At 36.8% G+C, this 25,710-nt stretch overlaps 1 protein-coding gene across 1 annotated transcript; it reads left to right on the top strand.

The window, feature by feature from the left end:
- The first annotated feature begins 1,762 nt into the window (after positions 1 to 1,762).
- LOC137408084 (uncharacterized) lies at positions 1,763 to 14,098 on the top strand. Its single transcript, XM_068094478.1, has 7 exons — positions 1,763 to 1,832; positions 2,794 to 2,882; positions 3,970 to 4,107; positions 5,093 to 5,225; positions 6,085 to 6,218; positions 12,051 to 12,219; positions 13,640 to 14,098. Exons 1-7 carry the CDS (start codon positions 1,763 to 1,765, stop codon positions 13,807 to 13,809), a joined length of 903 nt encoding a protein of 300 aa, XP_067950579.1. The 3' UTR covers positions 13,810 to 14,098.
- Positions 14,099 to 25,710: the final 11,612 nt, after the last annotated feature.

Genomic DNA, 25,710 nt, shown 5'->3' with positions numbered 1-25,710 from the left:
ACTTCTGGCGTAACGGCCAAGCCTGATCCTTTAAATAAAGCTTCTTAATGAAGTGTAACATTTGTTATGCTGAGCAAAACATCAAAACAAATATTTTAAGCCCCACCCGACAAACACCGCAAGCCCCATGACACACACTTTACAGTAATCTGATGTGTCTGGGTAGAGAGTTAAAAACCAAATTCAGCTTCAACACTTGATGTAAACAGAAAACTTTGTAAAAACTTTATAAAGTTGTAGAAAACATAATGAGGTGTTTGCTGAAATTTCTTGTTCAGGCAAAAATATCGAATAAAAGTAAAATAACAATTTTCTAGACTATTTCAACAGCTTGTACCAACCGAAACCTTTAAAGCATTGGTATTGTGATGGAAACGTTATGTTGCCATCCCTTTTCTTAGTATCATTTGGAGTTATGCTCCCTTTTATCCTTTGTGTAACCACGCCCCTAAAGAAGGCTGGTCTTTGCAGCTCATTTGCATAATCGAATGTATTTAAGGCAGAGCCTCGGCTCTTTTATGTTGTTCAATATATGCCTTGCATTCGGAACCATACTCTTCTGTTACCTTGCGCAATAGCAGAACCACACCGAGCACTTAATTTACTCCAAGACTCAGTCTATGGACTGTGCTGTGGGAGTAAAGTCACAGAAACACTGTTGACCCCGTCGACCCCAGGTCGACCTTGTCGAACTAGTATAGCACCACTCTGGGAGCAGTTCCTGGTGTAAGGTGGTTGATGTTGACCGGTGGTGTAAGTCGACCTAGTCGCCTCCGCGTGTTGGTCACGGGCAACCCTTACACAGCCCCTGTGAAGAGTGAATGCAGACCGGTAGAGTAAGCCGACCTAGTCACCTCTACGTGTTGGTCGCAGGATCCAACACAGTATTGCTTTCTAAATTGTTCCAACTTTTAGTGTAAACATTCAAACCTTTACCTTGTACCTTTATTGTAAAATAACAATTAAAACCTTTTTGAGGATTATTCTGTAGTTTGGTTTTACATCTGTTTTAAAAATTGTTATTTTTTCATAGATATCATATGTAATTGCTTGAAGCATCTGTCATTATTTTAGCTGTAAAATTTATCTAATGGTTTTTTGCAGAACTAGTTGTTTTAATAAATAACAACTCCTAGATGCAGATTTCAACAATTAAACGATTTAATAAATGTGCGCCTAGTCTATTTCTCCCATCTTATAGACTTATGGCATTGAAGCATCTCCTATTATTGAAGCATGTCAAAGCATAATGCTGAGGCTAGAAAAAGCCAATGCCCTCTTCAAAGCTTCAAACACAATTTCAGATTATAATAATAACCCAGACATTTTAATGTTCAAGCCGGCTAATGCCAATTTATTATTCTTTTAATCTCTTTCTAATTTCTTATAAAACTAAAAAGCCATACACCTAGCCACCAAGTTTGTTCTAACAAATCTCTATTGGACCAAACTCATCCAAGATGGTGTTGATCTCATGGCAATAAACTCTACTTTGTACCTATTGATTAGTACGTTATACACAATCTGTTATTGTTCTAACCTAAGAATATTTTGTTACGTAACAAATTCAGTTGTGTTTACAGGTTTTGGTGCGTCGACAACCTACACCGCAAGTGCATCAATCTTAGCCCTGCATTTCGATCGTCGTAAGTACTTTGCCTTTTCAGCAGCTACAGTTGGATTCTATATTGGACTGACGGTTTGGCCAATCGCATCGCAGAAACTGCTAGATTCATTTACATATTCCAAAGCCATGGGCATAATGGCAGCAGCTCAAGCCATTCATGTATTGGCTGGAGTTTTTTACCTCGAGCCAGTTCCACAGTGTACAGGTACAATCTTTTTTACACCATTAATAAATAGATTAGCAGTTATTATCACTATGTTTCCATGTCTCCGGTACTCGGCAAGTTCGCGTCATCCGGAATATAGAAACAGCAAGAACTCACAAGTCAAGCGTGTTGCTTGCAGATTCTTACAAATTGTTTGCTTGCAAAAAATGGAAATGGCACTCACATAATATAAAGGAGTAAATGCAGCACAAGCCATTCCATTTTTGACAATGTTTCTACTTCAGATGTTTTTATTTCAATTTGACAATACAGGAGTGTGCTGCTAAACCCTCTTAAATAAAATTTTCTATCTTTTTAAAAAAACATACATTTCAGTTCCTAACATGAGAGTTCTTGCCAAAAACATTGCACAATAACATAAAGTGTGCAAAATTTCAAATCCGCATAATCTGTACCATGGAAACATAGTGTACACCAGGAACTGATTTGTGCTAGAAGATAATCCGCAGAGCCTCCCACAGAGCAATTTATGATCTTACAGGAGATTAAAATTGGTTTGTTATAGCAAGTAATCTGTTATTAGCTTGTCTCTAAGATGTGCGACAGCCAATCTGTCATGCAACCAAGTAATCTGTCTTGTTTAAACTACTGCTGAATTAGGCTCTAAATTTCTTTAATTATTGTGATTAGTTATGATGGGTAGATTACAAATTATATAAACTACATTTATTTTTGCAAAGTGAGCTCAATTTTGACTAACAAATGCATCTGATATATATATAAATATATCTGCATCTGATATATGCATCTGATATATATGCATCTGATATACACGTATATATATATATATATATATATATATATATATATATATATATATATATATATATATATATATATATATATATATATATATATATATATATATATATATATATTTACATATATACTACGGTATATAATATAATCAGTGACAATAGTATTGTTTATCAACTGACAGGCAGCTTAAAGCTCCATGAACTCAGCAGTGGAGACAAACATACAAATCAAGCAGCTGTTAGTGATGATGCTTCCTTTGATAGCCAGAAGGTAAAATAGCTGGTATAATCTCCTGTCAGGTTGGATTTGTTATTAAAAACTGCCACCAGTTAGCTAAGTGTTAAGTATTCCCAAGGTCTTCACTGATTATGACTTCTTAAGCAAGTCAACTGGTATTCTAAAAAGAGCAATTGTAATTCTTGCATGTTACAATGGTGTGGCATAAGAACTTTCTTGAGCATGTATCCTACTCTGTCTTTTCATTAAACTAAATACATATTTTTCAAGATTCTTGGTTTTGGCATATTTAAAGTATTCAAAGTACTCCACAGTATAAATTTTAATCGCTGTCATTTATTCAATAACCCTAATATGTACTATTTGCTTTAGCACAACACTTGTAAAGGTTTCTCCGAGAAATATTAAAGACCACACATTTACAAGCTTTTTTATATTTTAAAAAGTTGCTGTTTTAAAGTACTGTAGTACTATTTTTAAAGTAAGTCTGTAAAGCATTTTCCTAATCAGTACATTTTTTGATCTACATATTAATCAATCTAGGAATTATTGTAGCACAGGCATGTTGAATTTTATGACTGAGTTGAGAATTGCATTTGTACCTACTTTAGAGACCAAATAGTTTTTCTTCTCATGTTGAATATTCTCTTATTTAAAAACTAATAAATGAAATCCTTTTTTTATTTATGATACTTCTGCAAAACACTCTCGGCCACGCATAGTAACACTAAATAGATCTTTTTTTAAATGATGTCATACCTAACTGCGTGCATTGACTTTTGAATTAGGAAACAATTTGCACATTTGCAGTAATTTTTGTAAAAAGTTGTGTTGAAAGCACTGATAAGAACCATTGAACAGCTGTACATTACTGATTTTTTAAAATAATTGATTGGAACAAACATGTGACCATGTTTTAGTTTGATTGATAGAAATAGTAGTTGCCTCATAGATTCTTTAAATCTATCCTTGATTACTGAAATTTCAATGCGGAATAACAGAAGTTTCAAAAGCGCAACTGATTTTGGCTATACTTAGTTTATGAGCAATAAAATCTGATAAGTTGTGTGCTTGATACTTTTTAGCGTTGGAATTGTGTTATCAAGCTTTTTCATTTTAGAACAACAATCCAAACGAAAGACCGGTAGAAAAGGAAGAGATAAAAACTACACCAACAGTGGCTGAAGAAGTCAAAGACAAAAGTAGCTACATCAGACTATTGAAGAGAGAGTTTATCACTATTCTGAAGTCTATAAACGTAAGAAAAGTGTTTGTACACATAGTTTCAATCGCACACAACTGTTGATCATTTAGCTCTGTTTTACTCTTGCTCAAATGCTTTAACATAGTTTAAAGAAGTTATTTTTAAAAAACTTACATCACTCTGATTCTCTTTCATTTTTTTACTAAGTATTGTACAAAGTTTTTTAAGCAAATCTAAATTCATCCAAATAAAATAAATTTTAATTTCTATAAAATGATTTCTGTGGAACATCCTTAAAATATTAAACACTGACATAGTTAGGCAAAGTCACTGTTGTAGAGAAATCAATTTGTTATTGATCTTAAGATGCCAGTTTTTACGGTAGCAATAAAATAATTGCATAAACCTTATTGTAGGCTAGTAGTTGCCTAGTTAATCATATTTGATACAGCTGAGCTAAATAGCTATAGTTAAGATCAAAGCTTATCAATTGAAAGAAAGCTGCTGGTTCTCTTAAAGATTAAAGACACCGAATGCAAGCAATAAAGCAAATATATCTCATGAATATATATGTGATCATATATACATACATATATATATATATATATATATATATATATATATATATATATATATATATATATATATATATATACATATATATATACATTTATATATATGTGTGTGCGTGCGTGCATGCATGCGTGCGTGTGAGTGATCAGTGTGTTCGCGTACATCAGAACAACATGCAAGAGACTGCCAGCTATATCTCTCTCTTGCACTCTTTTTTATCTCATTTTATAGATACTATCTTTTGTTAGGCTTTGCCTCTCGATAATATCGGTTCATTGGTTTCTTTGTTGGCTCCGTTTGGTACTTTGTCTGCTCAATACTCTGTTTCTGCACTCTGCCATCACACAATAATAAACTAGAAATTCTCACAATAACCGAAAGTGACAAGAAAACTGTGTTGACCTAATATTATTATTAAAAATTTTATTGTTTTAAATTCACTTTTATAACACGCATTTATTTTTAGGTATGGTTGTTTCTGGTTCATTCTTTACTTCATGGAGCTAACAGTTCATCTTTCTTCATCCTTATCAATGATTACATTTTTCATCACACCAGCCTGACAAAAGATGAAGTTGCTATTGGCATAACAATCTTGGGTAAGTTTATCGTTTTGCACATCAAGTAAAAGATCTTTCAGTTATTTCAAATTTCACAATTTCAGAAAAAAAATTTTTATCTTACTTTAGAAAGCGATAAACAGAAACTCTACATGTATAAATAGTATTTCAGATGGTCACTGACCATCTTAGTAAAAATAGTTCTTCCCAATATTCATTTTTTGAACAAAACCTACAAGTGGGTATTTGCAGCAGCCAGCAAGGCAAAGTTCAGTAAGTATTATGAAATGCAAAGATTTTTGCTTTATTTACTGGCCTCAGATGTTTATAGGGGTCACCCAACCACAAGGACATTAAACCAACACCTGCCTAGTTAGTCTAGTTAAACGAAAGTTGTCATTCCTCTATGGGTGATATTTGATATTTGCTTGCTCTACCTTTACCAGTGTGTGCTGCTTCAGTTTGGTGTTAATTTGTTTTATTAAGTCCAGCTGATTCCGCATGAAAGTGAAGATGGATAGTCAAACACTTACAAACTCACCAGCCTTATGTTCTGCAAATTCTGCCAATATTTACATTAGCTTTGATTAAACGCAATTATAGATAAGTATGCTGACATAAAGAATTCTTCATTCAGTGTTATTGAACTTATTGATTCGCTAGATATTGATTTTCTTATTAGTTATTGATTCGCTTGACTTAATAAAGAAGTTATTTATTAGTTAGGTGTCTCTGAGATATTCAGTTGCACCATATCTTAGTCTTGCTGAAATACTTGCAGTCTCACTGCATTGTTAGGGTCTATAGGTGTATTGCAACATCCAAATTAACTAAGAGTTTTAATTGATTCTCACATTATAGCCATTTTAGAGAAATATCAAATTTGTGTCTATTACAGGATTTTCCAATGTTGCTGGGTGCCTGGTAGTTGTCGCAAGTAGCGCACTCAAGTATAACAGACTCGTTTCGCAAGGAACTTTTATACTCATTTATGCAGTCGCTACAATCATAATGGCCTTCACCTCAAACAAGGTCTGTTATTTTAGTTTTCATTTTTTAATTCTATCCTCATAGAATTATGAATGTCTTAGGGTACTATTTTTGAAAGCTTGTACAGATTGTTTAACTAAACAATCACATAAAGTAGATTTCTGCACCAAAAATCGTCTGACGGCAAATCAAAATACCAAACATTCTTTTAAAATAGCTTTGAAGTCAGACAATCAAATGCTATCATTGTGAGAGTTAGCTGGTGAATAGACAGTTACACATAGCTGACTCAAGAGCTGACGTAATTAGACTAGTATTGCTTGTTAATCTCAGTAATCTTTTGTCATTTTATCAAGCCTATCATGGATATACTTTTATTATCTTTTGGAGGATTATTCATAAGGATATAAACTAAATTCAATTGAAAGATAAAACTTATGTATTCCATGATAATATTAATATTAATAATAAGAATAATAATAATGATAACAATAATAATAATTATAATAAACTATACAGAAGACAGCCATCTTGAGAACAGCTCACATTTTGAGGATGGTCCTCTCTTAGTGGAATTGAGGAAGCTGTTGGATCCTTTGGCCTTTTGTTAAGACCCGGACTCAACACAAACTAAAACCAGTCACCTACCACCACACGTCTGTGAAAAGTTTTTTTTATAACAATAATCATAATAATAATAATAAGAATAGTCGAGGAACTAAAGATCAATTGATATTAGACAAGTGTGTTATGAAAGACAGTAAGGCAAGAAAAACCAACTTGGTGTTGGGATGAATTGACTACAGAAAAGTGTATGATATGGTTCTCCACTCATGGATAATGAAAGTAATGGATATGTTAGGGATCTCAGAAAACATCAAGAGGTTCATGACAGCAGGTATGAAACAATAGAAAACTGAGCTAGAAAGTGGAGGGAAAGAACTAGGAAAAGTATCGATCAGCCGAGGTATTTTCCAGGGAGACAGTCTTTCTCCTTTGATGTTTGTGATGTCCATGATACCCTCACAACTGTACTGCGCAAAGTTAAACAAATCTCAAAAACAAATGTGCAGTTGACCATCTACTGTATATAAACGACCTGAAACTGTATGGGAAGAACAAGAATGAGATTGAGAAACTGATACACACAGTGAGAATCTTCAGCGATGACGTCGGCGTGGAGTTTGGATTAGATAAGTGCGCTACCATCACCATGATAAGAGATAAGCTAACTGGCAGAGGAAATATCAAGCTGCCAAATGAAACAGAGATCCATGAACTAGAAGATAATGAGAGCTACAAATATTTAGGAGTTATGGAGGCAGTCGACATAAAACAATCTGAAATGAAAGCTAAGATCAAGAAGGAATATATTCACAGGCTCATGAAAGTGCTGAAATCAAAGCTGACTGCTGGAGATCTCATTACCGCTATCGATACATGGGCTGTGTCCTTGTACAGATACGGAGCAGGGATTATTCAGTGTACACAGAAGGCAGCCCAGTCGAATTTATAAGAACAGCGGGTAAGATCATAAATACCAACAGTGAAGATGGAAGACAAGAGTATAGAAACCATCAGAAAACTGAATGAATGTAAAACGGGCATGATAAGCCAATGAACGGACAACATCTAAGACAGACAGAGGATCAAGCCGCAAAGGAGACATGACAATGGATGTAGAGGGGATCTCTCAAACGAGAGACTGAAAGCCTGATCATTGTTGCCAAGGATCAAGCATTAAGAACTAACTATAATAGGAAGGCCAAGATAAAAAAGTCAACAAACGAGCTGAAATGCAGATTGTGCAAGCAGGAAGATAAAACAGTGTCCCACATAGTCAGCAAATGCAGTAAGATCGCACAGACAGAATATAAAGGGTGGCATGACAAAGTGGCAAGTGCAGTGCGCTGGAGCACATGCAAGAAACATGAGTTGCCCCATACAGAAAAATGGTACGACCACCGTGCAGAAGTTTTATTGGAGAATGAGAAAGTGAAGCTGCTATGGGACTTGAATGTGCAGACAGACAAGGTTTTTGAAGCTAGAAGACCAGACCTGATACTAATAAACAGAGAAACCAAAAAGTGTCAGGTCATAGACATAGCAATACTTGGAGAGACAAGGGTAGTACAGAAGGAAGATGAGAAGATTGGTAAATACAAAGAGCTTGAGTTCGAAATAAACAGACTGTGGAAGGTGAAGGACGAATTGATACCAGTAGTAATTGGTGCACTCGGAACAATATCAATGAGGCATATAGCATACCTGGCCGAGATAGGAGTAGACATGTCTTTTGAGACTATACAGAAAACAGCCATCTTAGGAACAGCTCACATATTGAGGAAGGTCCTCTCTTAGTGGAATTGAGGAAGATGTTGGATCCTTTGGCCTTTTGTTAAGACCCGGACTCAACACGAACTAAAACCAGTCACTTACCACCACACGACTGTGAAGAAAAACTTCTACAATGATAATAATAATATTAATAATAATAATAGTAGTAATAAAATGATGTAAACTACCATTACCGTTAGCTTTTACTAAGAATTGCTTTTATTTAGAAGTTGTTTTAAGAACTATCCATATTTTTAGTCATTGCCGATTTATTTACGCGTCAAATGGGGAAAGCTTACAGAGCCCCTGCTGAATCATCTTCATCAAGTACTCAGTGATGAAAAATCTAAATACTTTTGATTCATGCTATCTTTGTCAAGCTGCAAAAGTAAACAATGAAAACAGCTTTACACTTAATAAAAGTTTAGAAAGTGCCTACGATATTCCACCCGCCTCATATTGCTTGCCAAAGTGGAGAATCGCTAACGTTTTTTAATTCAGTTTTTTTTAAAGCAGAGTATTTGATCAAACCGATTTATAGTGTGTAATTTTTGCAGTCAGAAAAGTAGGCAAGAAAGATGTGTTTTGAAGCTAAGATACTTTCACGCACCAAAAACACAGTCATTTAATTACCGGAGTAATTTTTTCAGTCTGTCATAGTCAATTGCTAACACTTATCTTAAAGTTAATATATAAATACAGATCGCTTAACACTAATCATTTAGCTTAGTGCTGCACGAAAAAGTGATATAATTCGATGTGACGGTATAATTCAGTGGATGATTTTATATTGGGTCAGTTTTCAAATCGATATGAATATCGAAGCCAATATTTTATCAAAATATCGGCTTATTTTATTTTGCAAAACTGGAGTTGTTCATTCGCCTTATTGTAAAGCGGGGACAACTCTTGTTTTTCAATTTATATTAACCAATACATGTATCCTCTCATATCGTTCATGTTAGTCTAACGCTATATATCGAAAGAAGACAACTCCAATGCTCGATATTTTTCGATATACTTAGAGACCAAATAATCAAATGTACATGCAAAGATATCGTGCAGCACTAATTTAGCTGTGACTACCTGGTTGTCCAATCAGTTAGAAATTGAAATAACAAAACAAAGTTGGTTTTTCCTAACTGACATGCATAGCTAAAATATTACACAACCAGAGAATGCTACATTTAACTGTTGAGATTTTCAAGTTATACTGACTTTTCACCTTTGATCACTTTTTATAGATCCTATTAGAAATTAAAAATAGAAAATAATTTTGTATTAAATGTCTCTGTTTTCCTAAAAGGTGATTATAACTAAAGATGCCAAGGAAAATGCCACTGTTAACAAAAATGGCCAATCATCAATGTTTCAAAATGCATTAAATATCAGCATATTTTTAACAGCTAACATGGTATAATTAATAACTTAGTTTTCATCAGAAAAGATTTTTAATTTGAGTTGTAATTTACACAAAAGTTGGGTTGCAGCAGAATAAAATCAATATCAATTGGTGTAGTTTTCAATAAATCGTACGAATCTATTGTAAAATCATGAGAGATATTTTAGCAAAATTCTTAGAAAATTACAATAAGTTGAGCAGCTAAATTCTATGAAATCCCAACTAAAATGTTATTTGCTTCAATTGTTTATACAAATTTTGCACATGTAATACCCTAGGACACTTATGTTTCACTAGTATTTAGTTTCGTGAGTAGCATACAGAGTAAAATTTCGATGCAACTCAATTTCGCAGCTCTGATGAGTGCGAAAATATAGTGATGTGAAAATAAATGCAGTAGAACAAACATAATTAGATTCCTCAGGTTCGGTTCACCGGTAAAAAAAATTTTCAATTTGGGACTAGTTTGTAATTGTGAACCGCAGGTAGAATTTTGTGGTCGAGATCGATGATGCAATTTGATCGCTTGCTGCCATTTGTTTCTTGGACTATCGACGAACAAAGCTATTTAATTCCGCGTTTTCGCTCGTTCGTTATGATAGTTTAGTTTCGCTCATGAAATTTTCGTGAGAGGATGACTCCGTAAAACGCGAAAGTTAGATGAGGCGAATACATAAGTGTCCTAGGGTAAACCTCATATTACGTTGGTTAGTAGCTGTAATACTCACAGAGTTTTTCTTTTATTTCCCAACCTTTGCTCTAATCAAAGTGACCAAATTGAAAAAGATTGTGGTGATATGCATTATGATTATATAATCTTCTCATGTAAATATCTTGCATGCCACATATTACAATAGACTCAGTTTAAACTTTCATAAGGTATATGCAGTCAACGACTATAAACTGCAGAAAGCAGGCAACTAGTTGTACGGTAGTTAGTCACTATTAAAAGTGTAAATGTAAAAAATCTTTTCTCACAATAGCAGACTTTTAAGACTGATGTATCTTTTGTTCTGTCTACACCCGCATAGATATTAATTGTTTTCACAACATGCATTATCGTTTCTATTTAAAATTCACATGGTATTTCAAATATTTATATATTAATTGAAAGCCTTTAAAGGTTGACTTGCAACAAAATTCACATTACCGTTATTTGATATGAAAAGATCCACCATGTCTTACTTTGTTGTGTTGTTGGTGCAAAATATGTGGAAAGGTGATTACAAGCTCTTAAAAGCTCAAAAACGAACAGAAAGTTGCAGCCACACGAGACCGCCGTAGTTTGGGTTCCCTTTCCAAAACGGCTCAAATGTGATGTAGTTGTGAGAGATGGTTTCTGTTTACACTTTCTTGCAACCTTATTCGTTGAAATATTTTCACAAATATACTTCACGCATTCAATAAAACTATGTCTATTGTTCTTACGCACCTGTTTTATCGTCATCGTAATGCTGTCACTTTTAGCAGTGATATCTTATAACTTACCATGAAAATCCGTTTAATTTTTTAGCCTTAGCTTAAAGTAGTACATATCATTGTCTGATAATCATGACGAGCCTGTTGGTCACTTGTGATAATCAAAAAGTGCTGCAGAAATTATTTGCGAAGTATTGGGTCACATGATCAGATTACGACTTGCCGATTAGACGAGGCCGAAACAAAATTGTAAAGTAGCGAGCATCTATATTTGATACGGGGTCTTCGGTAAAACCCGAAGTGTTTGTCATAAACTAGTGCTACAATAAGTTTTATATTGAGCTTTGTCTTGGCCTTTCAATTCATGCGAGAACATACGTGGCAAGAAGATAACCAAATTTCGTGGCTATGTCATCGAAATAAAGAGATGCCAATCTACGGCGGCTTTTCGTTTTTGAGCTTTTAAGAGCTTGTAATCACATTTCCACATACTTGGCACATACAACACAACAGTGAGACATGGTGAATCTTTTGATACCAAATAACTGTAATGTGAATTTTGCTGCAAGTCAACTTTAAATATTTGTTTTTGACAAGAAATTATTCTGCAAGTTAAAAAATTGACTTTGATTATCAAGGTTAACTTTTGGCTTTTTAAAGAAACTTTCAAAAATGTCATTTATGAACTGATGTTTACACATTTCATCCATTTGTAGACAATGTTTTACTTTCTCTGTGGATGTTGGGGCATTGGTAAAGGATGCTCAATAGCCAACCTGTTGGCATCTGTCAGTCAAATATGCCAGACAGAGCAACTCGGCCTCACATTAGGACTAGCATTGTTGTGTGAAGGAATTGGTTCTCTTACCGGCACTTCCCTCATAAGTAAGCACTACACATAATTTTTTTCGCTTTCAATTATTTTGTTTTATGTGGTTCATTTGTGTTATTTTAGAAGTTTTTAAGTAAGCCAGTAATTTTTTTGATTGACCATAAAGTTTGGGCTTGGTGAATTTTTTGTCATGTAAATTGAAGATCAATTTTTAAAATTTCAATACAATTTCCAATAGATTTTTAAAAATGTCAATTTAATCCTTTGTTTTAAAAGGCTCGAAATTATAGATTTTAGCAAAAAAGCTCATTTAACATAGATCTTCTAGCCATTTTATGTAATAAAATCGTTGGTCAGTGTAATAAAAGTCAAATGTCACACATTTTTAGCACTTCTATAATAATCAGCATTCAAAAACTACCCATTTCTATCATTTAACCCTACTGCTGAGAACTAGTAAGACATTAATAACAAAAAGGCTTTCATTTTATAATAATTCAAATAATTTTAATAGTTATGAAACTCTGATGAGCTTGTAGTTTAGCTTTTTACCACTGTGCTAATGAAATGGAGTTGGTGATAATTAGAAGGCATCATGAAAAATAGTTATTTACGGGGCTCAAACTTTTGACCTTCAGATTTGGAAGAAGACATCCTATCAACTGCGCCATTCTAACTACAACTCAATTTTGAAAAAATAACTTTCACTGTGAATAGATTTGTGTTTAGTGATGCTAATAAATTCTCACAGAGAAAATTTATGAAAGCAGACTGCCCCAGCTCCACACATCGACAGCTCCTTTGACATGGAAAAACAGGACCACTCCTAACAATGCAGGCTTAATTGTCAATCTTAGAACTTTTGTTTTCTATAAAAAAAATATGCTGGGATCTATTTGATTAAAAAGTTGAAAATGTTCATTTACATGCATCAAGAACAATAGCTGTCAATTGATGCATTAATGGTTTATTGTCATAAAAGAAGTGGAGTTACTTGCATTCAAAATGAAAATAATTTTAAGCGACAGAGCATAATCACAGCTTACTTTTGAGGATTATTATTGCTGCAGCGGAAACACGGTTAAGTAACAGCTCTCTTAGTAACTGAACTTCTTAACAGAATGCAAAGTTTTATTATTTATCAAATAATCAAAACTATTTCTTTACAACAAATTATATTGGCAAAAAGTTCTAACAAATTGTTTAAACAATAAGATTCTCACTAAACCAAAAAACCAAAAAACTGCAAGATTTTTGATAGAAACTCTGCAAAAATGACATGAAGCTACGATATAAAGCAATAGCTTAAAAGCTAATTGTGAACTTAAGATAAGTTTTTCTTGCTTTTTGCTGCAAATACAATTATTTTTTTGCTTTGGAACCACTTATTTTCTTAATTTTTGACAATTTTAAAACTTTTTTTTCACCAAAATAAAAGCAAACATAAACACATTCTATGGTCACTTATTTTAGGTTTTGTGGCCCAAGATTTACAGCAACAAGCCGCTGTTATACTTTCTGGATGCCTCGGAGTCGCTGGCAGTAGTTGTCTCATTCCAATAGTTGTACGAAAGTATAGAGAAAGACAAAAGACTAGAGCTAACAATAATATTGAATGGGACAATGCTGCATATATTAATTGAAGCGCTTTGAAAAAATATAGTTAATCATACAACAGATGATATACCTAAGATGTGGAGAATATTTTTACATATTTTAATACATAAATCAGGTTGCTTTAGCTGTGGCTCTGTTGCAGCATAACTTTGTTGTAATAAATAAGTAGCTAAGGCTATTGGTCTTAGCTTTCATAACGGTAATAGCACCTTTCTACGAGGATAAATAGTATTTTTTATGGTTCACAACTGAGATAACAGACAACATATTTACATATGGCATATGAGAATTTTTTTTAATCCGAAACAATGCAGTGCCAAATTACATGCTACATGTATTTTCAAAGTAATTTTAACTTAATAAAGTCTATTATTTGATGTCGTCTATTAATAAATCTGCAAATTCCTTTCAAATAAGCACTTTGCTCAGGAGGCTCCATGCATGCCATCTTTCAAACCAAATCGTTTAGAGCAGAACTAGTATCCAACTAATTATTTTGAAGAATATGGTTCAAGTCTTTTCCAAACCACACATATCATATCTGCATGTATAATTATACATGCAGATCACAATCACAAGCTACACAGTAGAACTGTTACAGTACTGGTATAGAGCAAAGTGACTGGATGACTTTTAAAAAATGACTGCAATAGTAAAATATGTTTGTGATGCAAAGTGCATGACTTTCACAAGTATAAATTAAAGTCAGGTGCGTTAATTGATAAAAAAATATATCACTGATCCTGGTGAGATAAAAATTTTAAATCTGCATATTTCTGGAATATTTACAAAATATTTATGTTGTTTGTTCTTAAAAGTTTGTTTTATTACAATACCTCGCTGTTTATTCCATGAATACTTGTATCCACCTTTACTATATTCCAGAAAAGAACATGCATACATATTATAGTTAAATACACAATTTGTTCACTAGAATAATGCACAAATGAGCCTACTCAGAAAATAAAACTTTAGTATGTTCCAACTCTGAATTTGATAATAAAATGTATTTCAGGTGCCAGTAAACGGTTTATAAAATATAAATAACAGTAGAGTCAGGAGTCTTAATCGATGATGAGAAAGCTACTAATAAAAACAACATCTTAAGTGTACCTAATTATTAGGTAATGAAAATATCGTCTTGTTGTTCTCTTATAAATTTTTTGTATTAAGTGGTATTGAAGTTTTTGCCACCAATGTTTTTTTACACTTTACACAGGTTTTACAATATAACTTAAAACTTGGTTTTTTTCTTTTAAATTCATGACAATACGGTACTAAATTTACACTTAGTGAGTAAAATCTGTTCATATTTTTGCTAAGTTTTGTCTGATCAAACTAATAGATTTTATACTTTTGTTTTTAATCAAGTTTTATTTTTCCTCTATAATTTTTGTTGATGCTTCCAAAGAAAATTGCTCAGTGCAAAGTTAGTGCAAATCATGTTTCTAAAGTTTTAAAATATGTTACAAAGATTACAGTCTGTTCACTAATCTTGACAATCTTTAGATAATCATATCAAAGTAACTATTGTAAAAGTAAGAGTTGTCCACTTTTTTAAAAGAAGGTAATTTCTTTCTTAGTAAATAGTTATGGAAAACTTTAAACTTTTCAAATAAAAGATGACATTATGAAATCACAATATTTGAAATAAGTATCTGTTCATATTTCTCTTCACATCTGTTCAGTTTGCAAACTTGTCTATTTCCTGTTATGGTATCAAATTGTCATCGATATTTTTGGGGTCACTTTTATTACAGAACTAGATAGAAAACTCGAAAAATACAATTTCTTGTTCAGCTTATTAAAAGGAAATTTCTGAAAGCTTGATAGAGATATTAAAAGATTTATTGCCTTACAAAGTATTTTACACCGTTAATTTTTGCCATCTTCTAAAAGGTTTGTATATCAATAGCAAACTATAATGCTCTATAGATTTTTGGAACAAAACGCTTGTCACAATATGGGGATAGCATATTAACGGATTAATTTTTCACTTGTCAATTACTCATGACAATCTCTCACAGTACACCGGACTGCCAAGTGTATTACTAGTTTATAAAATAATCAAAATTGGGCTAAGGGTAAAAAAGGACTGACAGAAAAAAAAATCAATTAAATTTGGAATCCGAAAAACCTAAATTAAATAGTTTGCTATCAGGAAAGTTAGAACTCAATAAACACTAGCTAAGCTCTCTTAGACAGGGCATATTTATCTTGACATAAAAAATGGTTTATTTAACAGTTTAATTGGTAAAAAAGTGCATTCACAAGCACAAGACAGTAATCAGAAATCTTTTAACTCTCTTTAAAATCTGTCAATATTGGCCTTTTGGAAGAATACAAGGTTAGAACATTTATCTAGCAATTACTTAGTTTTTAGCAGCTTTAACCAAAATAGTTTCATGCTAAACATTTTTGACGCCGTGAACTACAAACTCATAAATGTTTCAACTTACTTGCCCTTAATTTGAAGGTGAAGAAAATGTGTTCATGGCTGTTGGTGAGTGATGGTTGTAAAAAGTCAATTCAGAACACCAAAAATCTAGCAACAGATAGATTCAGAGTTTGTATCATTGAATATGTTGTCCTCAAATATAAAGGTCGTTGTGGTCACATCTCAGAGTCGTTTCATCATGTATTTCTGTAAATTATGAATATATTAAACTAAATAGGAAATACAATGAAGGTTTATAGTCTGTGGTAGTTCTTCTCTAAGCATATATCTACTGCTTATATCAAACAAACTACATTAGCTGATATAGAAAGTTCTAGGTTAACTATCTTACTATCAATCTTTGTCCGTCTTCTCCACGGTTGAGAATCCTCAAAGCCCAAATACAGTGGACTGTCTGCAGATCAGCTCTGAACCATAGATTGATTTCTTTGAAGGTGTGGGCAATTGATAACCTTTCATCATGTTCAGGTGGCAAGTATATTGCATCGACAGCAAATGATCCAAAATAAGGTGTTGCTTTGTCCTTGGACTGATAATATGATGATATGACTATTGGCTACATGACTTCCTGCAATGAGATGAATGTCGTTTTGGATAATTATGTCAAGATTTCACCGAGACCCTCTACTACTCTCTAAAGAGTCAAACTAATGTACATTAGAGTATAAGGCTAATTCCATAATTAGATCAAATATATAAATGTACATGTAACTACAGTGAATGCATGCATACATAAACTGCAACAGCAACACATTTTTGCTGTCTTCCCTTGGCTCATCAAGCTTCTTATATAGTTTTTTTCTGCTGGGAGGCTCTGCTTCTCCTTTGTAAATAGCTGGCTTGATAGCAGCTCAGCCTGTTCATCGCCAGCCGTAACTGACCGGTTGGTCCTTTACTGGCTGGTAGCCGGCCGATCATGTTTCTGGCTGGCTCGGTTAGATTGCGGCTTTTCTCAGTTTGGTTGGACCAGGCTGTCCTCCTTGCATTGGCACAGCTGGCTGGTCACATTGAGCTTTCTCGGCGGATATCCGGCTGTTATCTTTTGTTAGTCTTCTTGATTAAAGGCTGGTGTTCACTAACATGCAGCCTAAAAGAATGATAAGCAGGGCTAAGCGCTGGTTCTAGGCAGCAGAGTTCTTCATCCGCGATCTCCTTGTTATCCAAGTTCAAACTCCAGCAAAACATCACATCGGGCGTGCCCTTGTGCTATCTTGTCCCAAAGCCAGCTATCCTCCATCAAACGCCGGGCTTCCATTTCATTTCTACCATATAATAACCAGCTGCTATTCAGCATCCCAGGGCCCTAGTGAGATGATCTTTGCATTAGTGGTAGGCTGCCCAGGGCTACTAGATTGGCTGTGATTGACTTCTTCCTGGGCTGCCGGACCTGTTCTTCCCAAACCAGGATAAGGCTTGGAGGCTGGTGTGGCCCCTTACTCACCAATGTACTAACCAGTCTTTTCTGCTTGATCCTTTTTGCCCTGAGCTCATGCCTGCCTTCCCTAACTGGCAGCACCAACTGATCCTTATGAATTCAGTGAACTGAGGTCATGTTCGGGGTACCTGATTACATGGAGTGACTTTTTGCAAACCGCAGATTTTCAGAAACTGTAAACACGTGGTGCAATTCTTATGATAAACCACGTTCCTACATCAGCCATATTGGTGAGCTTTCTTGTGCGCATCATAATTTGATTTGTTGACACATGCTGCTACCTGCAGAGGCACGCAAAAAATTGCAAAACACTGCAGGATGTGTTGTCGACTTCTTTTTACATTAGTCACAAGTCCGCAGAAGCGGCACGCATCTGGCTTCTTTTTTAGGGTAGCGGCCACACTGACCCATGTGCCTTGCAAGATGAAAAGCTCAGTCTTGACTACTGTTTTTTTAAGCCAGTAGTTTTTCTACCCCCAATGAGCTGTAGTACTGGTTACTAGATAGCAGGTGGTAATCTGGTGATGGCTGGCTCCTTCTGTACAGTCTCCACATTGACTCGAGAGACACGAGCTGGGACAGATTGCTCAATTTTGTCAATTTCCTCTAGCCAGTCATAGTTCTCATAAATCTCGAGTGGCACAAGTTCATCTGAACTTGCTTAGCTGGCAGCTCCACCTAGTTTTTGGCCCTTATACAACACAATAGCAGCTAGCTGAGGCCAGCTTGTGCCAGTGGTCCGAGTGTTAATCAGGTGTGACTTGAACCAAGCATTACGGTGTTTAGAAGCAGTATCATTAATGGAGTCAGACTGGCCAAGGCACTCCACATCTCTGTTCTTCTCCTTGATAGTGGTCACCACTGCCTCGTCCGAGTCTGCCATGAATGTGCTCTGACATATGACTACAGAATCTTTGTTCAAGGCTAAGAAACCTTTTAGCTGTGCCGCCTCAATTGTCTTTAAAGGCTTCAACTGGCTAAGCATTTCTTCTAGAGAATCATTTGGTTCACCTTGTTTAGACTCCAAGGGCTGTGACAGACTTGGCTGAGTAGTTCCAAGAATTGCTGGGTGCTGAACTTGTGCCTTAGCCCTTTAGAGTGGAATGGCCATTTTACAACTTTTTAGCTAAGTGCATATTGTATGTTTTGATATTGCTTTTCCGAAATCACATGGGAACAGCTAACATTATATTAAACACACCCATTCACCATACCGATCCGGCTTTCTGGTTGTCCGAGCCGGTCGAGAATCGTAACGAGTTACTGCTGGAGCCAGTTTTCCTGGGCCTCGAAACCAGGCTGATTGTCCAGAAATGCCTAGGTCTCTTTCATTTGTGTTTCTTTTTATGGCTTCTCAAAATGGGTTTCTATTTTGTACTCCAGCTCCCATGGTTTCAGAGCATCTGGTTTCAGGGTGGGTAATTCCACCATCTCTTTTGGCCGGTGTTCTGACTCCTTGTTTAGTGTAACCTCTTTTGTGATATGGCCTCTCCAAAGCTCTGATGTGCCTAAAGCATATCTAACATTTTTGGACATGCATGGTAAAGTTTCAGCCGGCCTTCACTTCAGTTAGAGAATTGTCTCAGCCATTCAATCAGATAAGTTTGCTTAGCCCAGACTTTAATAACATGGTGCGACCCTACAATTCTGATCTTCAGCTTAGGATTGTCTTTTCTCAGTTGCCTCTTGTTAACCCTCCAGACCCGTTCTCTAAGAGTGTAAAGAGGTGGCTCCTGTTGACCTTCCTGTCTGATATCCTTCTGCACCTGACGGAAAGTACTGTGCACCTTTTCCAACCTGTTGAGCAGCTGCAACACACATTTATTTATTAGCTGGGGCTCCTTGGGTAAAGAGTCATACTGCAACTGGTCCAATAGGTGCACCTATTGTCTGAGCATGAGCATGTTTGCCACTTATTTCATGACTGAGCCTGGAATACCTGGTTATGCCCTCATCAGCTGGTAAAGCAAGACCAGTTTAGACCTGTTTAGTAGCAAGACCCACAGTAAGTCACAGAGTTGCTGAGTGTTTTACTCTGAAAATGGGTAAAATGGGGTGGTATGTGATTTTCCCACATGCTACAGTTGACATGGTTCATTATCAGTTGACTTTTCAATTATGCTCAGTGGTCTATGTTGATTTGTTTTGCTAAAACTATGTAGCAGAAAACCCATTCGTCTATTCAGCTGACTACCACTGACTCTTTAGCTTCTATAAGATCCAAAGCATCTTGTCATCGAGTAAAGTAGTCAGTTAATACCAGTGTCCACTTGTTATCTTTTGGTGTCCTTGGCAGTGGCCCAAGACTCCACTGCTACTTTTTGCCAAGAAAGTCCAGCATACAGCCTCTGTCCGCTTACGGGTGCCTTTTTCTTGCCATGCCTCACGGCTTTGAACACCTCGCAACTCTTGACCAGTCTTATCATAGTTGCTGTCATTCCTGGTCGGTACCAAGAAAAACATAGGTGACTGGTTGTCCTGCTAAACCCAAAGTTAGGCAAAGTGTGTGTTTGCCAGATGGTGTTTTTTTTGACAGTTGGTGGACAGACTGTACATCACCTAAATTAGTTTTGAAGCAAGGTCCGAGCTTCTAACACTGCTTCCAGCCATATTAATAAAAATGGCCAATTGTTTGCAATTATCAGAGCTCTTTTCCTCAGCAGGTCAGCTCTTTTCCCAGCAAGAGTGCTTGGTACATAGTAGCCACAGGCCCTTATCCAGTAGGCTGCATCTGTGCCAGCTTTTTGCAAATATCCTTTTTTAACCTTAGCTATGTCCTCCACTCTTTTACCCCCAACTATGTCACAAAATCCTAGGGTGGCCTTTTTGGTGGGTCTGCCATCTTTTAGCTCAAAGAGCTTGCCCTCCCAGTATTGTTCACAAGTCTGCCGGCTATCCCATCACTGGTCTCGCAGAGCAACCTGGCCCGGTTTTTTGCATGTAATGGAACTCCCTTAGAATCTCCAACTGTTGAGCACCTAGTCAAATGGCTCCTTCCTTCTGCACAACTAATGGAGTGAAGCATGATCAGTTTCAAGTAAAAACTGCTGGGAGTGTAGATACAGTCAGAAGTGCTTCAAGACTTTGACTTCGGCTAGCTTCTCTTCGTGTAACAATAGTTTCTCTTCGCAGACACCAAGGTCTTGCTAATGTAACCAATCACCCTTTTTGCTCTGTAATGAACTTAGCACAATACGGCCTTCACCCCACATTTGCTTGCACTCGTATCTTAGTTATACAGCTGACCCAGATTAGGGTATCTCTAGATGTATGCAGAAAAGATCATCAAAGACAGTGTGGTAATCTTCTTGCTTGTCCTTCTCCTCTTTTCTCTGTCAGCCTGTGCAAGAGCTGTGCTGCGGTGGCAAAGCTTGAAATTTACCGACAGTCATATCCTACCATGCCAAGAAAGCTGTAAAGCTCATTGAGCCCACTAGGGTCATCTCTTCATGGACCGTCCTAGTCTTCTCAGGGGCAGTAGCCACTCCTCCTCCGTTTATCACATGACCCATTTAAAGCATTTATGACTAGAAAAGTTTGCACTTTTCTTGGATTGAGCTTCAGCCACTGGAACACCTCCTCATTTAATGCAAGTGCAAGTCAAAATCTTATGCAATGATTACAGCGTCATCCAGGTAGAGTAACAGCGTTCACTAATGAAGCCCATGCAGTACCCACTCCATCAGCCTCTGAAAAGTGGTTGGGATAGATGTGAGCTAAAATGGCAAGACTTTTCAATTCTATAAGTTGAATCCGCTTGTAAACCCTGACTTCTGTGTGTGGACATTTAAAGGCACCTGCCAATAGCCACTAACTAGATCCAGCGTACTAAAAAACTAGTTGCGAAAAAGGTTTCATGGCTGTTGTCAATCAGGGGAAGGGTGGTAGGCGTTCTGCCCTTTGACTGGATTTAGTTGGCGGTAGTCAACACAGAACTGTCACTTCAGGTCTTTCTTCGGGACTAACACTACAGGAGAACTTTAGGCATCTCTGGCAGGCTAAATGAATTTCTTGCAAAGGAATTTCTGCTTCTCGACAAGATCGGCCTTCTTTTCTGGTTTGAGATAATTTGGAGTTTGACATACATAGGCTGAGCCCTTTCTTTTAGTGAAATTCAGTGTTCTACTTTGAAGTTTTTGCCTACATCTTCTTCTTTCATGGTTAACATGGCTTGATAGCGTGCTAGCAGTTTTGCTAACTATACTGGCGTGACAAAGGGTATGGCAGCTTGTCCAGGATTTTTACAGATTTTTTTGCACTGCTCGAACAGGGCTTCCAGGTGATTTAGCACCCTTTCCTCATATGTTCTTGCACCTCAGGAAGAAATTCCAAGCCCAAGCAAGAAAATGGCAGTTCTTCTCCTATCTGGTATTTTTTACTCTTATCTATGTGAAAGCAGTGATGCCGGCTCACAGTGTTAGAGGTTGAGTGGTCAGGTTCAGACACTACATGACTTCACTTCCCTTTGGCCCAAACTAGATACATATTGTAGCCAGTAGAGGATCACCCAAGCAGCCCTGTATTAGCCCAACATAGAACGGCTATCTCAGTTTGGACCGGTACCACCATATCTCTTACAACCTGCACCTCGCTAAGTAGCAGCCGCTCATGTCTATATGTGCATGTCGACAATCGCCTGTTGATGGAAGCCCCAGATTTCTGGAACTTCAAAGCACACTGTTGAGCCACAAAAATAGCATCTCCAAAATGGCATCCTCACTGATGTGGCTCACCACAAAGATCTCAACAGTCTTTACATCCCGGAATCGTATTGTCAATTGCATGTCTTTGTAGAATGGCAGCTGAGTCTCATCAGCCATAAGGCCATAGTTGTCGCTTTCCTCGAGCACATTCGGTGCGCTCAAAAGAAGCCTGTCAAACACTTGCTTGTTTGGCAAGTTCATGGTACATTCAACGTTGATCAAGAACTGGATAGTCCTCTGCTTTAGCTTCCCTGGAGAGAAGTAGCTGTTGGACTGGCATCAGCCTGAGCCTGTGCTCTGATCAACTAGGCGGGTTCATTGATTAGCTTAAGAGCAACACGGGCCAAAGAACCCAAAGCTTAGACATTCCTGAGTCTGCCTGGGCAGGCTTTTAATGTGCCCATCCGATTCGGAGATAGAGTGCAGTTGGTGCCGGCCCCGCCACTTTGAAGACAGACTTTCAGTTGACTTCTGTTCCAGTCTATTCCAACTGACATCCAAGCCTACTTTTCGCAATCCTACCTGGTGTGGCTAGTCTAGGCTCTGGTTGTTTCTCCTTAGATGGGTCAAAGCTCACGTATGGCTAGAGGCCCTTGCGCCACTTCCCCATTCAAGAGCTTTGGCCCAAGGTTGTCACATCATATCTCCATTTCAAGTGACTTTAGCAGATAATCTTCTTATCACTTCTCTGTCACTCCTAGAGGTCTTCTTTGCTAGAGTCCAACTAGTTTCTGTGTTTGGCCAGTTGACTGGAACACTGTTTGTTAGAGTTAGAACGGTTTGAAGCTTTAGTGCAATCAGTAGTCGACACTACAGTTGTGGCCCTTGACTATTTTTTTGGTTCAGTCGTTTTATGTTTGAGCAGTCTCTCCAAACGTGCCCTTAGCCACCCCAGTTCTAACACTACAGGGGCTTGGGTCACGTCATGCAGCCTTCTTGGGGTCATTTCACTCTTCTTGCAGCTGTCAGCTGCTGCACCAAAAGAGCAAACTGGTTGAAGGTCTGGTTTTGAACCACTGTGACCTGCTTGGCTGGCTGTTCTATGGACTAAACGATGGATAGCTGGCATTCCCCAGAACGCATTCGGCAGAACTTGGTGCCAGCCCAGATTGCGTCAGTCAACCTAGGAGTTGATATGTCCAGTAAATCTAGTTGCAGGCTGAGGATGTTCAGTGTGCTGCAGAACATCTCCTTTGTCATATTGGCCTGGTTTTGAATCCGACAGGGCACCTACCGTTCATCACTCAGACCAGCTGCTCTACCCAGATTGAATAGTCCTGAAAGCTGGTTTGTGCGGCGTTGCGTAGAGTACTTATATCAGACTGAAATTGCGTAAGAGAAACCAAATCGAGCCCTGAGCGTATCAAAAACCGCTTTTACTCAGTTTTCCAGGCAAAGATTTTTCATTTCCTTCCTTCAGACACTTGAACAGGTGAAGCAGCGTAGCTGCCTTTTTCTAACCATTGACTTTGGCTACCTCCTGGAAGCGGCTAATGAAGTACTCTAAATTTCTTGTACCAGCTTATTGAGGTGCTTTGATTTGGTGAGTCGGGGCTAAGCCTGAGGCATCATCATCAGCTTTTTAATAGTGTGACCAGATGGTCTGTATACCTATCTGCGCTATGTTGGGCAGCCATGCAATGGCTTTTTTCTTAATAGAAGAACCCGTTAGAGGTTCAAAGATAAACTGGAACGTTTATGGCAGCTGGGCTCTTTTCACTCCACAAGGTATTTTACTTCAAGATACTAGTTCTCCCTGATTCTCTTTCCTTAATACCTCTAGGGTAACTTCGATAAGTTTATCTAGTTGATTGCTGGGGCTTGTTGAAACAATGATCTCAGAAAGCGTACTTCTGCCACCAGTGTAAAGGATTCACCATGAACATTTACTACTGCACAACAAACCTAACTACTCTAGAGTAAAAGGTTTTATATATTTTGATCAAACATATAAATATAAATACAGTAAACGCTTTTATAACAAATACTTCGTGTAGCATAAATTTCAGATGTTGTAAAGAAATTGTGTGAAGGTTTTTCTTCATACTATGTAAAAAGTTCCATATATCGTAAAAGTGTCAAATCAGACAAGTTCTCTAATTTGATTTTAAGGTTGCTTTATCTTGCTGCAATAGCAAAAAAAGCATTATAGCATTTAATAGCATATAATAGCATTATAGCTATTATATATACCACTTTCGCTACATTCTAGTTCGTCATAATAGATCGTCATATGTGTTGACAAAACATAGAATAGGATAGCTGCGAAATTGTTCATACATGCAAAAGAGGTCAATTGGTGCAGGAGGTGTTACAGCAGTTGGTCTACCAATCTGATTGGAATGAGTTGGAGTATCATCGAAAGTTATATTTTATCCTAACCTTGACCCCTGGGTACAAATAGATGACAGACAGATAGCACCTTTTTTATAGTAAAAATATTTTGTTATTTTCCTTTATTTTAGACATATAAAAGTATTTGTTATTAGTTGTGCTCTACAGAATAGACTTTGCCCGTTTAAAAGAAATAAGCAAACATTTGTAAATAAATGTCGAAGATGTGCGCTCTCCATCAATTTATTGTAAAATTATTGCAACCATGGCCTATGAAACCAGTGAAATTGATTAGCCAAAAGGAGAAAGGTTCTTGATGCAAACCAATAATACTGCAGTTACGATACAGCCTACAAATTAAAAAAATTCAAGTGTTTCCTTTTTGTATGTTCAAAAGAATGAGCTTGGAAAGATCTTGGAACAAATTAAGTAATTTGACAGAATTTTACGGTTCTTATAACGTAAAATCTCCATAACATAAACATTCCTAGAGCGGGTTACTTATGATGTAGGAGCACCAAAGTACAGTGAATGTGTGCATGCATAAACTGCAATAGCAAGTTTATGTATGCACACATTCACTTCTTCTGTGCTCTCCCTTCTTCTGGCTCATCGGGCTACTTAAATAGTTTTTTTTTCTAGTTGGCTCCGCCCCTTCTTCAGAATAGCTAGCAAAAGGGCAGGTTAGTCTATTTGTTGCCAGCTTGGTAACAGGGTAGTCCCTTGGGTGCTGGCTCGGTGGTTGGCATGTCCTTAACCGCTGACAACCGACCAATCGTGCTTTCAGTCAGTCGTGCTTCTAGCCCGTTCGGTCAGATCATGGGCCAGCACATTCCCTGCTGACGTCGGTCTGATGGAACCGGTCCGCGCCTCTTAGCTCAGTTGGGCTAAGCTATCTTCTTTGCTCAGGCATAGCCGTGTGGATGTATCGGTCTTTTTCAACTCTGGATTCGGCTGCTATCTTCTATCACTCAGTTGTTTTAAATCATGCTTGAGA

The sequence above is a fragment of the Watersipora subatra genome, chromosome 11 (assembly GCF_963576615.1).
Source record: "Watersipora subatra chromosome 11, tzWatSuba1.1, whole genome shotgun sequence".
Classification (NCBI taxonomy): Eukaryota; Metazoa; Bryozoa; class Gymnolaemata; order Cheilostomatida; family Watersiporidae; genus Watersipora; species Watersipora subatra.
The sequence above is the reverse complement of the archived record's forward strand: the minus strand, read 5'-3'. Positions and strand labels throughout refer to the sequence as shown.

What these genes read in the sequence shown, in the direction of transcription:
- LOC137408084 (XM_068094478.1), top strand. Translation starts at nt 1,763, where the DNA reads ATGGCAGCAGCTCAAGCCATTCATGTATTGGCTGGAGTTTTTTACCTC. An exon ending in GCCAGTTCCACAGTGTACAG is followed by an intron (nt 1,833 to 2,793) that starts GTACAATCTTTT and finishes ATCAACTGACAG; the next exon opens with GCAGCTTAAAGCTCCATGAA. An exon ending in TATTGGCATAACAATCTTGG is followed by an intron (nt 5,226 to 6,084) that starts GTAAGTTTATCG and finishes TGTCTATTACAG; the next exon opens with GATTTTCCAATGTTGCTGGG.